Source organism: Miniopterus schreibersii (assembly GCF_964146895.1).
Source record: "Miniopterus schreibersii genome assembly, chromosome: 18".
Classification (NCBI taxonomy): Eukaryota; Metazoa; Chordata; class Mammalia; order Chiroptera; family Miniopteridae; genus Miniopterus; species Miniopterus schreibersii.
Genome location: NC_138121.1, coordinates 1928059 through 1940660, shown reverse-complemented (window position 1 = coordinate 1940660; position 12602 = coordinate 1928059). Strand labels below are relative to the sequence as shown.

General features: G+C 59.7%; 2 protein-coding genes across 7 annotated transcripts in view; both read right to left on the bottom strand.

Moving 5' to 3' along the window:
* LOC308547990 (paired immunoglobulin-like receptor B) overlaps positions 1-12602 on the bottom strand; it is a 29795-nt gene that overhangs the window by 2908 nt on the left and 14285 nt on the right. Inside the window, exons 11-19 of the mRNA XM_081119011.1 lie at positions 6819-6903; positions 5000-5717; positions 3565-3642; positions 3382-3417; positions 2919-3203; positions 2472-2774; positions 1967-2263; positions 1416-1718; positions 741-791 (exon numbers count right to left, since the gene is read on the bottom strand). Coding sequence (XP_080975137.1) covers positions 741-791; positions 1416-1718; positions 1967-2263; positions 2472-2774; positions 2919-3203; positions 3382-3417; positions 3565-3642; positions 5000-5717; positions 6819-6903 — 2156 coding nt within the window. The remainder of the gene's footprint in view (positions 1-740; positions 792-1415; positions 1719-1966; positions 2264-2471; positions 2775-2918; positions 3204-3381; positions 3418-3564; positions 3643-4999; positions 5718-6818; positions 6904-12602) is intronic.
* LOC308548548 (leukocyte immunoglobulin-like receptor subfamily A member 5) lies at positions 6150-11632 on the bottom strand. Of its 6 annotated transcripts, none has more exons than XR_013997620.1 (8): positions 11426-11632; positions 11088-11204; positions 10932-10967; positions 10471-10755; positions 10038-10340; positions 8748-8798; positions 7575-8607; positions 6150-7044 (listed from the first exon to the last, which is right to left on the bottom strand). XR_013997620.1 is itself a non-coding variant. In XM_081120184.1 (7 exons), exons 2-7 carry the CDS (start codon positions 11119-11121, stop codon positions 8471-8473), a joined length of 846 nt encoding a protein of 281 aa, XP_080976310.1. In that variant the 5' UTR covers positions 11122-11204; positions 11426-11632; the 3' UTR covers positions 7346-8470. The 6 variants fall into 6 exon arrangements, 3 of the variants coding, with proteins under 3 accessions (XP_080976310.1, XP_080976311.1, XP_080976309.1); XR_013997621.1 differs by having other exon boundaries at positions 11088-11219; positions 11426-11514; XR_013997622.1 differs by lacking the exon at positions 6150-7044 and having other exon boundaries at positions 7961-7980; positions 8223-8607; positions 11088-11219; positions 11426-11514.

Below are 12602 nucleotides of genomic sequence, written 5' to 3'. Positions count from 1 at the left end.
CATGCTCCCCCAGGGGGACACCAGCTCTGTGCTCTGGGCCCCTCATCTGCAGGGGCCTGTTCCTGTCCCACCGGGAGCTGAGGGTCCCTCCTTATGACCCTCCCCCAGCACAGCAGGGACGCGGGAGGGGCAGGGGTGTGGGGTGGACTCCGTGTCCCTCCTGGGATCTGTCTCCACCCTGCAGGGCCCTGGGCCGGGGGCTCTGCCTCCTGAGCTCTGTGAGGCCCCTTATGTCACCTCATCTCACAGCCGCCTGTGGGCACATGGGACCAGGGATGACCAGGCACGAACCCCACCCTCAGAGAGGAGAAGGGCCCCCCTGGCCCCACAGCAGGAGCAGCAGAGCCCAGAACTGGACCAGGTCTCACCCCTCCCCCCCCCCCCAAGGCCTCCTCTGAGCTGAGCCTGAGCTGAGGGAAAGCCCTGGATGCCCCGGACCCTTGTCCTGCCTGTCCCTCCCTGTACAGTGTCACAGTCTCTGCCACAGAGGGGACAGTCCCCCTAACATCACGTCCTAGGGGTTCCCTGTGAGGCCCCCTCTCCCAGGGGGTCAGCGCCTGAACTGACAGGAAACCTGAATCTGGGCCACGATTCTGTCCTTTCCACTTGGGGACACTGAGGCCCAGACGGGGAGGGGCGTGTCCAAGTCAGCGACTCCAGAGGTGCCTGAACCCCCACACGACTCAGCCCCTGTCCCCCATGGACGCACCCACCACCTCCCCACAGAGCCCCTCACTTACCCCTCTGCTTGTCTGACTCCGTGGTGGGGAAGGGCCGATCCTCAGAGCCTCCTGGGGGTCAGGATGGGGATTGGGGGTGGCCTCCCTACTTCAGCCAACTTAGCCTCTTCCGAGGCTGGGCCCCAACATCTCCCTCTGCCATAACCACCCACCTGTCACCTACTGGCCTCAGAGGCCCTGGAGCCCCGCGGTTCCCCTGGAGTCTCTGCCCGACTGCCAGCCCCCCTGGGACACAAGCTTTTCCTTAAGTGTCTGGGGGACATTAGATCCTCTGAGGGACTCAGAACGGCCCTGGGGTGCTCTGTGCCCCTCTGAGCAGAGAGGACCCAGTGGCTCATCAGCTGTGGAGATGGACCCTGTGGGTGGGGCTGGGGTCCCAGAGGGTCCGGGGAAGGAGGACTGAAGGGGTGAGAGCCTGGGGCTGAGCCTGGAGTCCCCACCCCACTCACACTCCTCCTATTTCTGTGCTTGGCCCCCAGAGACCTTCCCACTGCCCACCTGCCACCTTCTGTGCCCAGCTTAGGGGAGGGGTAGACAGGTGTAGGAGGGTCTCTATGGGGCAGATGGCTCCTGGTGACCATCCCTAGAGCCCCTCACTCCCCTTTCAGCCCATAATTCTTCTGGGGACAGGACCAGGAGCTGACAGCTCAGAAAGACGGGGTCAGGGCCCCTCACCTGAGACCAGGAGCTCCAGGGGCTCACTGGGCTGGGACAGCAGGTGGGGGTTGGTGCTGACTGAGCTGTAGCACCTGTAGGTGCCCCCGTGGGCCGAGGTGACAGGACTCATGGGGAACTCTGCCTGGGACGGCTGAGCTCCGTGCTTTGACCTAAGACGCAGGGGGGGATCGGCTGTCCCCTCCTTGGACAGAAGGAAAGTGTCCCTCGGGCTCTGTGACCGACACAGCAGGGTCACGTTGTCTCCTGAGGCCACCCTGGGGCCTGGCTGCACCGAGAGGGCGGGTCTGTCAGGCAGGTGCCCTGGAGAGAGGGAGGGAGGGTGAGGGCCGCCTGCCCACCTTGCTCTGACCTGACAGTCCCCAGGCCTCTCTCTGAGGACCCTCCTCTCTGTCTGTCTCTGTCCCCTCTGAGTCACCCGTCCCCTCCCATCCCCTGTCTCTGTCTCTCCCTCCCTGGGCCCTGCACTTTCTTTCTGCCTCAGCACCTGAGACCCCCCAGCATGGCCTGTGCAGAGCCTGGGTCCCTGACTGCACCCGCTGGCTCCTCACCTGCCACCAGGATGTCCAGGGGGTCACTGGGGGCCGACCACTCAGAGGAGAGGCTGTGTCCACCATAGCATCTGTACCGGCCCCCGGGGGACCTGCTCACAGTGTCCAGGGGGAAGCTGGCCTGCGAGAGCCCAGCCTGGGGCTGCAGGACAATGCTCTGGGGCAGGTCCTGTCCCCCCTCCTTGGACAGAGCGAATCTGTCATAGCCGACATCAGAGCGACACTGGAGGGTCAGGTTCTGCCCAGAGGCCACGATGGGGCCCTGCTGGGTCAGGAGGGTCGGCTTCTGAGACTCACCTGGAGAGACCGGACCTGAATTACAGGGGCCGCTCCTCCCATAAGCCCCCTTCTGTCCGGGCCCCCGGGTCTCACTGTCTGTGTCTCTGACCCAGGAGCCCCTGTGCTCCCCTCCCCTCATCCTCTCACATGGGGCTCCCCTCCCAGCAAGGATGCCCATAACCTGGCTGACATCTCAGTCCATGGATGGGACAGTAATGGGACTCACCTGAGACCAGGAGCTCCAGGGGGTCACTGGGGTGTGAGCACACCTGACGCCTGTACCTGTCACACCCATAGCATCTGAAGGTCCACCTGTGGCTGGGGCTCAGGGGGCCCATGGGGAACAGGGCCTGGAGCTTCCCACTGGGGTGCTGATGTGAGTCCCTGGTCCAGGAGAGCCTGTGGTCTCCTTCCTTAGTCAGAATGAACCTGCCAAATCCCTGCCATGAGCCACACTGGAGGGTCACCTTCCCTCCTGAGGCCACCAAAGGGCTGGGCAGGGCCGAGAGGCTGGGTTTGCTGTAGGCTCCTAGGAGAGGGGGAGACAGTGTGTTAGATGGGGTCACACCTCCCTCATGTCACCCAGGCCTGGGCTGTGGGAGGGGGACACCCTGAGAGCAGACCCCTTCCTGAGGGCAGAGCCTGAGGCTGGGACCCCTGAGTGTCCTCTCACCTGTCACCACCAGCTCCAGGGGGTTACTGGGCTCTGACCAGTCAGTGTAGCTGAGATAGTAACAGCGATATCTCCCTGCATGTAGCTCTGTCATCTGTGTGATGGGGAACTTGGCCTTGTCCCCGGGTTCCAGTGGCTTCTGTCTGTTCCAGGGCAGTTGGCTTCCCTCTTTAACCAGCCGATACTCCTGAGCCCCTCGGGTCCCCTGACACCAGATGGTCACAGGCCTCCCCCAGTGGATCACAGAGCCTGGCTCAGCCCAGAGGGTGGGCTTGGGGAGGGGACCTGGAAAGAATCAGAGGCTGGGTCACAAGACATTCCCTCCCCATCCCCAGCGGTCAGCACACGGTCCCTCCCCGTCCCCCAGCGGGCAGCTCAGAGCTGCTGTCCTGGTTTCCCAGCTGCCTGGGGGGGGGGTCTTGTCCCTGGGAAGTGGGTCCTGGACACCTGGGGACACACTCACCTGCCTGCACTGGGGTCCTCGGGCCCACACTCAGCCCTGGAAGAGAGGCCCTGTGAGACATTTGCCCTGATCCTGAGCAGAGCCCCCTCCCGGGAGCCTCCTGAGGCCCGGGGCTCAGACAGGGCAGGGCCTGGCTGTGGGCAGGGTCCCTCCCCGCCCAGGGCCCCTCCCTCAGAACCTCACCGAGGCAGAGCAGGGCCGCGAGGGTGGGGGCCATGGGGTCCCCTCTCGGCTCCAGCTGTGCAGAGGGCGACCAGTGTCCTCAGGACAGACAGGCAGGCAGGGTGTGGCCACTGGACGCTGCTGGTCTCTGTCAGGGGGTTGTCACAGCAGCCGGCAGGGCCTCAGAAAGAGGAACCGCGTCTCTGCAGGCGCCGGGCTGTTGTCCCCGATGCAGCAGGAACAGGCCGGGGCCTCCTGAGACGCCCCTTCCTGGGGGCCCAGGGCCCGTCCTCCCCTGTCAGAGCCTCCCCCGGGCCCTCCCGCACCCTCAGCCCCGCCCCCCGCCCCTCCCCGTGGGGTCCTCAGCTCGGACAGTGTCACCCGGGCCCTGGAGAAGCTTCAGGAAGACGCGAGTCCCTGTGGCCTGTGGGGCTCAGATCAGCAGGGACATGTTCACCCTCAAACTGCAGTTCAGGGCGAGGGTCCCTGTGACAATGAGCTCAGAGGGGAAATGCAGAAACATAAGGGAAGGAAACACGTCCCTTCTCCTGGGTCCCAGGGCATGAGAGTGTGGCTTTCTTTCTATCTTACCTGCCCTCAAGAACTTTTCTACTTGTTTTTTAACCATAGCATCAACTCCAGCCTCCTGGGGACATTCTCTGAGTCACTCCTGCCTCCTCAGTGCCCCTTGTTTCCTGGGTTAAAGTCTCCTCCACATCCTTTGGTCCTGCCTTCGAGCTTTAGGGGACATTGATTTGGGTGAGCATTCTGATTATGACTTAGAACAGATATTTATTTAAATACCCATCACCCAATGCGTGTGTAACCTTGAGGGCTAATGCCCTATGTCTGGGCCTCAGTTTCCTCATTTGGATCATGTTGACATGAACCCCACTCCGCAGAGTGGCTGTGGGTAGGGGTGCTGGGCTCACGGGAGGGAGGCATGTTTCAGACGAGATGAGGACCTGAGTGGTTAGGACTTGCGAGGGTAAGGTGTCCACAGTCAAGAGCAGGGTGGTTGCACCCCCCGAGACCTTGTCTGCTCTGAATTCCAAGGAAAGGTACTTATAATAGTTCTAAAACTTTAGGCACAGACAAGTGCCGAAAAAGAGAAATGCAAGTTCCCCAAAGGGAGAGGAAACCACAGTGGAGAACAGAGACGGATGCTGAGTGGCTACCAGTCCCGGGCCCATCAACAGGTCATAGGGAGGAGAGTCCCACCTGCGTGGACACGGAGAGAGACCCCAGGCCCTCGCAGGAAGGGAGCGGTCGGGGTCCAGGTGAAGGCTGGAAGTTCTGGCCCCCTGCCCTGTGTTTCTACATGGGCACTGGGATAGCTCAGCCCACTGGCCAAGCCCGTGGTCAGCAGCGAGCAGCCTCGCCTGTGCGGCCTGAGGCATCAAGTCTGGCCTCGTGGCACAGTGCCTGTCCCGTGCGCGTGTGGCGGCCATCGCACCGGCCCCGACGGGCGCAGCGCTGAGCGGATGCCGAGCCCGAGACGTGAGGCGCCCATCGCACCGGCCCCGACGGGCGCAGCGCTGAGCGGATGCCGAGCCCGAGACGTGTGGCGCCCATCGCACCGGCCCCGACGGGCGCAGCGCTGAGCGGATGCCGAGCCCAAGACGTGTGGCGCCCATCGCACCGGCCCCGACGGGCACAGCGCTGAGCGGATGCCGAGCCCGAGACGTGAGGCGCCCATCGCACCGGCCCCGACGGGCACAGCGCTGAGCGGATGCCGAGCCCGAGACGTGTGGCGCCCATCGCACCGGCCCCGACGGGCGCAGCGCTGAGCGGATGCCGAGCCCGAGACGTGAGGCGCCCATCGCACCGGCCCCGACGGGCACAGCGCTGAGCGGATGCCGAGCCCGAGACGTGTGGCGCCCATCGCACCGGCCCCGACGGGCGCAGTGCTGAGCGGATGCCGAGCCCGAGACGTGTGGCGCCCATCGCACCGGCCCCGACGGGCGCAGCGCTGAGCGGATGCCGAGCCCGAGACGTGAGGCGCCCATCGCACCGGCCCCGACGGGCGCAGCGCTGAGCGGATGCCGAGCCCGAGACGTGAGGCGCCCATCGCACCGGCCCCGACGGGCGCAGCGCTGAGCGGATGCCGAGCCTGAGAGTGGTCGCCGCGGCCCCTCGTCAGCCTCACTCCCGGGCCGGCCCTCGGGAGAAACCTGCGGAAGATCAGGGGTCTGAGGGGAGAGATTCCACCAGGAATGGACAACAGGGTAACCCGAATGGCGACAAACAGCGCTATGGACAGCACTCTACTGATGACGGGGACTGTCACAGGCAATGAAATAGAGTCCCTAGGAAAATATGAGAGCAATTTGAGTTTAATCGTGTTTAAATATCTGAAAAATAGCCCTGGCCGACTTTGCTCAGTGGTTAGAGCGCCAGCCAGTGGACTGAAAGGTCCCAGGTTTGATTCCGGCCGAGGGCATGTACCTCGCTTGCAGGCCCAGCCCTGGGTTGGGGTGCCTGCTGAGGCACCAATCAATGTGTCTCACATCAATTTCCCTCCCTCCCTCGCTCCCCCCCCCCCCCGTGTGTGTCTCCCTTCTACTGTCTCTGAAGGGCAATGGAAAAAAAAAAATATCCTCAGTTCAGGTTTAAAAAATACATACAAGCAAAACCCCAGAAATAAGTAATATGCTAAAGCATAAAATATTTACTTGAATTATATGTTATTAAGAAAGAGAATGTTGGAATTCTATCATATCAAAGCTTGGAGAGTGCCAGGAAAACAAAGCAGACATCCAGAGCGATGTGGGCAGGACGGCAGGATAAGAGATTTCCCCCGTCAGGCCTCAGTTCAACGTCAATTTTGACAACCGCCTACGGAGGACAGCTCCTTTGTGGAAACCGGCCAGTCTAGCTGAGAAGTCACAGCACGGGGACGGAACTAGAACTTCCAGAACAGACACATTGAAAAGAACATGAAGAACCGTTTCCTTTGGAACCAGCCCCGACCGGGAACCAATCCTGGGGTGCTGAACCCCATCTCTGAAATATCCCCCCACATGCATAATGCTGGGCTTCACCCCAATTCAGATTCTAGGGCCATGACGGGTCAGAGGCTTTCATGGGCCCAGTTTAAATTCTGAGCTGCGAACCGAGTGCCGCGGGCCGCAGGCTCCGCTCAGAGCCCCGTCGGGTGCGCTCAGGCGGGCTCACCGGGCAAGGCTCACGGTGCGACTGGGCCCGGGCGGGGCCGCTCAGGCAGGCGAGGTCGTGCCCGTGGAAAACACAGTGCCAACATGCATGCCACGCACGCGGGCAGCAACCAAGTGGTCGTGCACGTGGCACGAGTGTAGGGCTTCCTTCCACCCCGCTGAAGCGTATGGGAAATGGCGATGGCTGTGGAACAGAAACGCACCGTCTGCCAGTAGTGACGAGCAGACTTATGAGGCATCAAATGAAAGCTGAGAAGAGCGTGGCCACTAGTCCAGAGGATTCTGTGGTTTCCATCCTGAACAAAACTTCCCAACGTGTCCTAACCTGTAAGAGCCATCGTGGGTTCCCGGAACCCCCTCACTGCCTTTATTTGTGGGGTTTATCTTAGGTAGAGGCTCCCCAGTGATACATAGCGTCTCCTTTTTAACTTCAGGTAAATGGAATAATCCTAAACACACAGCTTAATAATCTTCTACGTGTATTAACTATGAGGCGTGAAGCCAGCTATACACGACCCTCGCAATTTCAGTGTGTGAATTTTCATTGACACAGAGCATTTGGTTTTTTTACAAGGGCCACCAATTTTTCTCTTTTTTGGTGCATGTAGTTTTGCAATGGTTTTTTTGGGGGGGGTAATAAGATTAGCTCTTGTCATTGGCCATGTGAGTGACGCATGTGGACGGATGTCCCGTAAGGCAAGCACTTACCGACAGAGCTGTGTGTGTAACCGGGTGGGAGCAGTGCGTTCCCTGAACGGATGGATGTCATTTGCGGTCCTAGAGTGACGCGCGAGCACGCCATGGGCTCACTACCCGCCCACACACTGATATTGGGGGTTCCCCTTTGCCTCTCACCTGGGCGTGTTCGGACTGTGGTCTTGTGGTTTCGCCGAGGCTGTTTGACAACACTGAGCAGAAATCATCGTTTCACATAAAACAGGAGGCAACTTAGTGGTGTCGACGGGGCCCGCGTCAGCTTGTGCTGCTTCGTGGAGGTCAGTGTGGGCATCGCTTCCCAGGTCTGTGTCAGGACCTCACGTGGGCCCCTCGATGGCGGCCACGAAGGCGCGTGGATACAGAGAAACTGGCGAGTGCCAAGAATCAGTGTCCTAGTAAATGAGATTTATTGGGGTGACGCTCTCGGGGCGCTCCCGGAGCACATCCTCTGTGCCGCTCTGTGTCCGGGACGCCGGGTCTTTCGGGGGCAGCGCAGACCAGGCGGCCCCTGCAGACAGCGCGGTCCTGGCTCCGAGGGGAGGGGCTGTGCAGAAAGTCCACAGGCGGGTGTGAGGGGAAGCGGGGCCTGCGGAGCCCAGGGGCGCTGGGACGGCCTGTGGGTTTCCCTCTTGCGGGCGGCGTCTGCGTCCTGGCACCTTATCGATGGATTAAAACAGGCGGCGGCCCTGAGCTGGGGACGTGGGGGCTCCCTGCTTACATCAAGGTGTGTAACTAGAAACAAAGGAGAACGTACCCCTGACAGTGAGGGGAGGTGGGGACCCCAACCTGCCGGGCAGGAAAATGCTGATTTCAGCGAAACGGGGAAAGTCAGGAACCAGTCGGGGACTCAAAACGGTCGGAGGGACGGGAGACCAGTTCAGGGGGAGAAGGGTCCAGACGTTGTCCCTGCACCTGCAGTGACCTGCAGACAGGCCACGCAGCCCATGTCCCAGGCGATCTTCCAGAACCTTCCGGCCACGTGAGATTCATTTCCAAGGCTCCCCCCTGCGAACAGCGTGTGGCCTCCTCGGTGCTCACGTCCCGGCTGCGTCGTGGGTCCCCCCCGGGCTGTTTCGAGCCTGGAACAGCAGCACCCCGAGCACCGCCAGGACCAGGCCCGCCGCGCCCAAGCGGACGACGTTCCCCACGGTGTAGTCCTGGGGCCGGGGGGCTGGGAATTGCGGGCAAAGAGGTCACAGAGGTCAGGACAGGCCAAAGTGACCCCAGAGTCCTGGATGTGCACCCAGGGCACCCCCTCCCGTTGAAAAGACATGGCCGCCTGCACCCCGTAACCGAGAGCCTCCTACTCACCACTCCTGGGGCCCGAGCTGTTCTGTGATGGGCCCACGGCGTCGGCTGCTCCTGCGACACAGGGAGAAGTGGGGCTGGTGAGGAGTTGGGGCCACTCAAGCCCAGCGCCCCCATCACGCCCCCATTCCTCAGGGCGCAGCTGCTCCCCCCAGCCCTCTGCTGGAGGAGCCCGGCTGTGTCCCCGGAGGCCCTGCGCCCCCGGGGCCTCTCCAGGTCACACTTTGCCTCTGAGCCACTTTGGGGCAGTTTGGCTCCGCCGCGGAATTCAGGGTTCGGCAGACATAGGGTCTCTCGTTGCCGAAAAGGAGCCTCGCCGTGTCGCTGCTCACTGCGGGACATGACCCGCGAAGCCACCCCTTCCGGACACGGGAGCTCCCAGTGCGGCCGCCGGGGACCCAGGACCCCGGGCTCTCCCAGGGCTACGCACGTGGAGCCCTGGACCAATTCTTGAGCTATGAGCGGGGACAATTTTATGAATAAACCTGAAATGCATCTGAAGCAAAAAATAATCCTTTTGAAGTATCTTTTATAAGCAACTTTATAGTAATAAAAAGTTATTTTTATAAATTTAATATAATACCAATTAAAATATTAACAAAATTAACTTTAAAGTCATAAATGTTTGTAAATTAAATGTATATATGAAACTATTACTTGAAAGTTCTCAGCAAAGGAGCAGCAATAGTTTCGTGCAGTAAATGCAGAGCAGACGTGACTTTCACAGTCTGGGCAGGGACCCCCTAGTTCCTCATGAGCCCTGCACCGCCCCCCGAGTCTCAGGTGAGCACAGGGGCCTTGCAGGGTGCTGCCCACAAGTGCGGACGCTTCTCTGTACAGGAGAGCGCCCAGTGGGGACCCCCCGTCACCCACAGCAGGTCCCACCTTGGCCCGAGCAGCCCCCTGTCCTGCTCTGAGAGGGCTCGGGGACCCCCACCTGTGTGGGGGAGGGCTCCACCTAAGGGTCTCTGGAAATGAGCTGCCCAGGGAGTGTCCCTCTGTCCTCTCCTCCCCCGTCAGCCCAGCCATGGTCCCTGTATTACAGGCCAGGCCTGGGCACCCAACGCCACAATCCGGGCCCCTGTCATCTTCAAGTCACACACGCTCCCATCTGGTTAGGGACCCGGGTTCCCATAACTACGCAGGGGTGTTGGCTTTCAGTGGAAACCCCACAGGTTCTGTGTGGAGCCAGGAGGAGTGGAGATGCTAAAGGGGTGTTTCCAAATCTTTGCTGTCTCCATAATATTGCGGCTTCCTCTTCTAAGATGAGCCCCCAAGCCTGATGAGACTTACTTGAGACCAGGAGCTCCAAGGAGTCACTGGGTGGTGACCACATCTGGGAGTACTTCTTAAAATAGCCGTAGCATCTGAACATCCACCTGTGGCTGGGGCTCACGGGGCCCACAGGGAACAGGGCCTGGAAATGCCCACTGGGGTGTGGCTGTGAGTCCCGGGTCCAGGAGAGCCTGTGGTCTCCTTCCTTAGTCAGGATGAACCTGTCAAATTTCTGCCCTGAGCCACACTGGAGGGTCACGTTCCCTCCTGAGGCCACCACAGGGCTGGGCAGGGCCGAGAGCCTGGGTTTGCTGAAGAATCCTAGGAGAGGCGGAGGCAGCGAGTTAGATGGGGTCACACCCCAGGGATGGGTGTCAGAGAGTGACACCCTAAGAGCAGACCCCTTCCTGAGAGCAGAGCTTGAGGCTGGGACCCTTGAGTGTCCTCTCACCTGTCACCACCAGCTCCAGAGGATCACTGCGCTCTGACCAGACACTGTGGTTGAGATAGAGACAGCGATATCTTCCTGCATCATACTCTGTCATCTTTGTGATGGAGAAATTGACCTTGTCCCCGGCATCCAGTGGACTCTGTCTTTTCCATGGTTGTGTCTTTCCTTCTTTTCCCAGACGGTATTCCTCAGCCCCTCGGGTCCCCTGACACCAGATGGTCACAGGGCTCCCCCGGGGGATCACAGAGCCTGGCTCAGCCCAGAGGATAGGTTTGGAGAGGGTCCCTGGAAGGAATTAGAGGCTCGGTCCTAAGATACTCCCACCCTCATTTACCCAGCTCTCAGTCCCAGATTCCTCCCATCTCTCCAATAGATCTTCTCTTCTCCTTCCCCAGCTGCCTGGGGGTGGTCTCTTGTCCCCAGGGAGGAGTGAAACCTGGGACACCTGGGGACAGACTCACCTGCCTGCACTGGGGTCCTCGGGCCCACGCTCAGCCCTGGAAGAGAGTTTCTGTGAGAGATCCGCCCTGATCCTGGGCGGAGCCCCCTCCCGCGAGCCTCCTGGGTGTTGGGGTCTCCTGGCAGCGCAGCGCCCCCCGCCCCTCCTGCCCCCTCACCGAGGCAGAGCAGGGCCGCGAGGGTGGGGGTCATGGTGTCTTCTCCCTCTGGCTCAGCTGTGCAGGGGGAGGGGACACGGTGCCCCAGGAAGGACAGACAGACGCACAGGGTGGGCCCTAGGAGGGGTCCTGCTGTCAGGGGGTTGTCAGGTCAGCAGCCCGCGGGCGGCGAGCAGCCTCTGCAGGCGCCGGGCTGTTGTCCCCGATGCAGCAGGAACAGGCCGGGGCCTCCTGAGACGCCCCTTCCCGGGGGCCCAGGGCCCGTCCTCCCCTGTCAGAGCCTCCCCCGGGCCCTCCCGCACCCTCGGCCCCCCCGCCCCTCCCCGTGGGCTCCTCACCTCGGACAGTGTCACCCGGGCCCTGGAGAAGCTTCGGGAAGACGCGGGTCCCTGTGGCCCGCGGGGTTCAGATTAGCGGGGACTCGTTCACTATTAGAATAGTATTTACTATATTTCCTATGCTGTGCCTTGCACCCCCATACTTCAGTACTTCATGTAGTGCTGGTCTGTCACCCTGCAGTTCAGGGCGAGGGTCCCTGTGACACTGAGCTCAGAGGGGAAATGCAGGGAAATAGGGGAAGGAAACACGTCCCTCTCCTGGCCCCTGAGTGTGGCTTTCTTTCTATGACATGTGTTTTCATAAACTTCTGTTTTTTTTTTAGCGACAGCCTCCAGCCCCTCCTTCCTGGGAATGAGCCTCGGGGCCATTTTGCTCCTCACGCCCTGTGTTCCTGGGGCAGAGCTGTCCCCCCAGTACCATGGCTTTGTCCTAAAAATTAAGATGCTGTAGTTTGGGCCGGGGTTTTCATTTGTAGAGGAAAATTCACATTTATTTATTTATTCATTTATTTTAAATCTTTTAAAATTATTTTTCAATTACAGTTGACATACAATATTATATTAGTTTCAGGTGTACACCCCAGTGATTAGACATCATAAAACTTATAATGGGATGATCCCCAAAAATCTCATGCGTAGTTATTAGAATAGTATTTACTATATTTCCTATGCTGTGCCTTGCACCCCCATACTTCAGTACTTCATGTAGTGCTGGTCTGGTGGTGGTGAACTCCTTTAGCTTTTCCTTGTCTGGGAAGCTCTTTATCTCACCTTCAATTCTAAATGACAGCTTTGCTGGGCAGAGCAATCTTGGTTGTAGTTCCATGTTTTTCATCACTGAATATTTCTTGCCATTCCCTTCTGGCCTGCAAAGTTTCTGTTGAGAAATCAGCTGACAGTCGTATGGGTGCTCCCTTGTAGGTAACTAACTGCTTTTCTCTTGCTGCTTTTAAGATTCTCTCATTGTCTTTAACCTTTGGCATTTTAATTATGATGTGTCTTGCTGTGGGCCTCTTTGGGTTCCTCTTGTTTGGGACCCTCTGTGCTTCCTGGACTTGTAAGTCTATTTCTTTCCCCAGGTAGGGGAAGTTTTCTGTCATTATTTTTTCAAATAGGTTTTCAATTTCTTGTCCTCTCTCTTCTCCTTCAGGCATCAAAATGATGCGAATGTTGGACC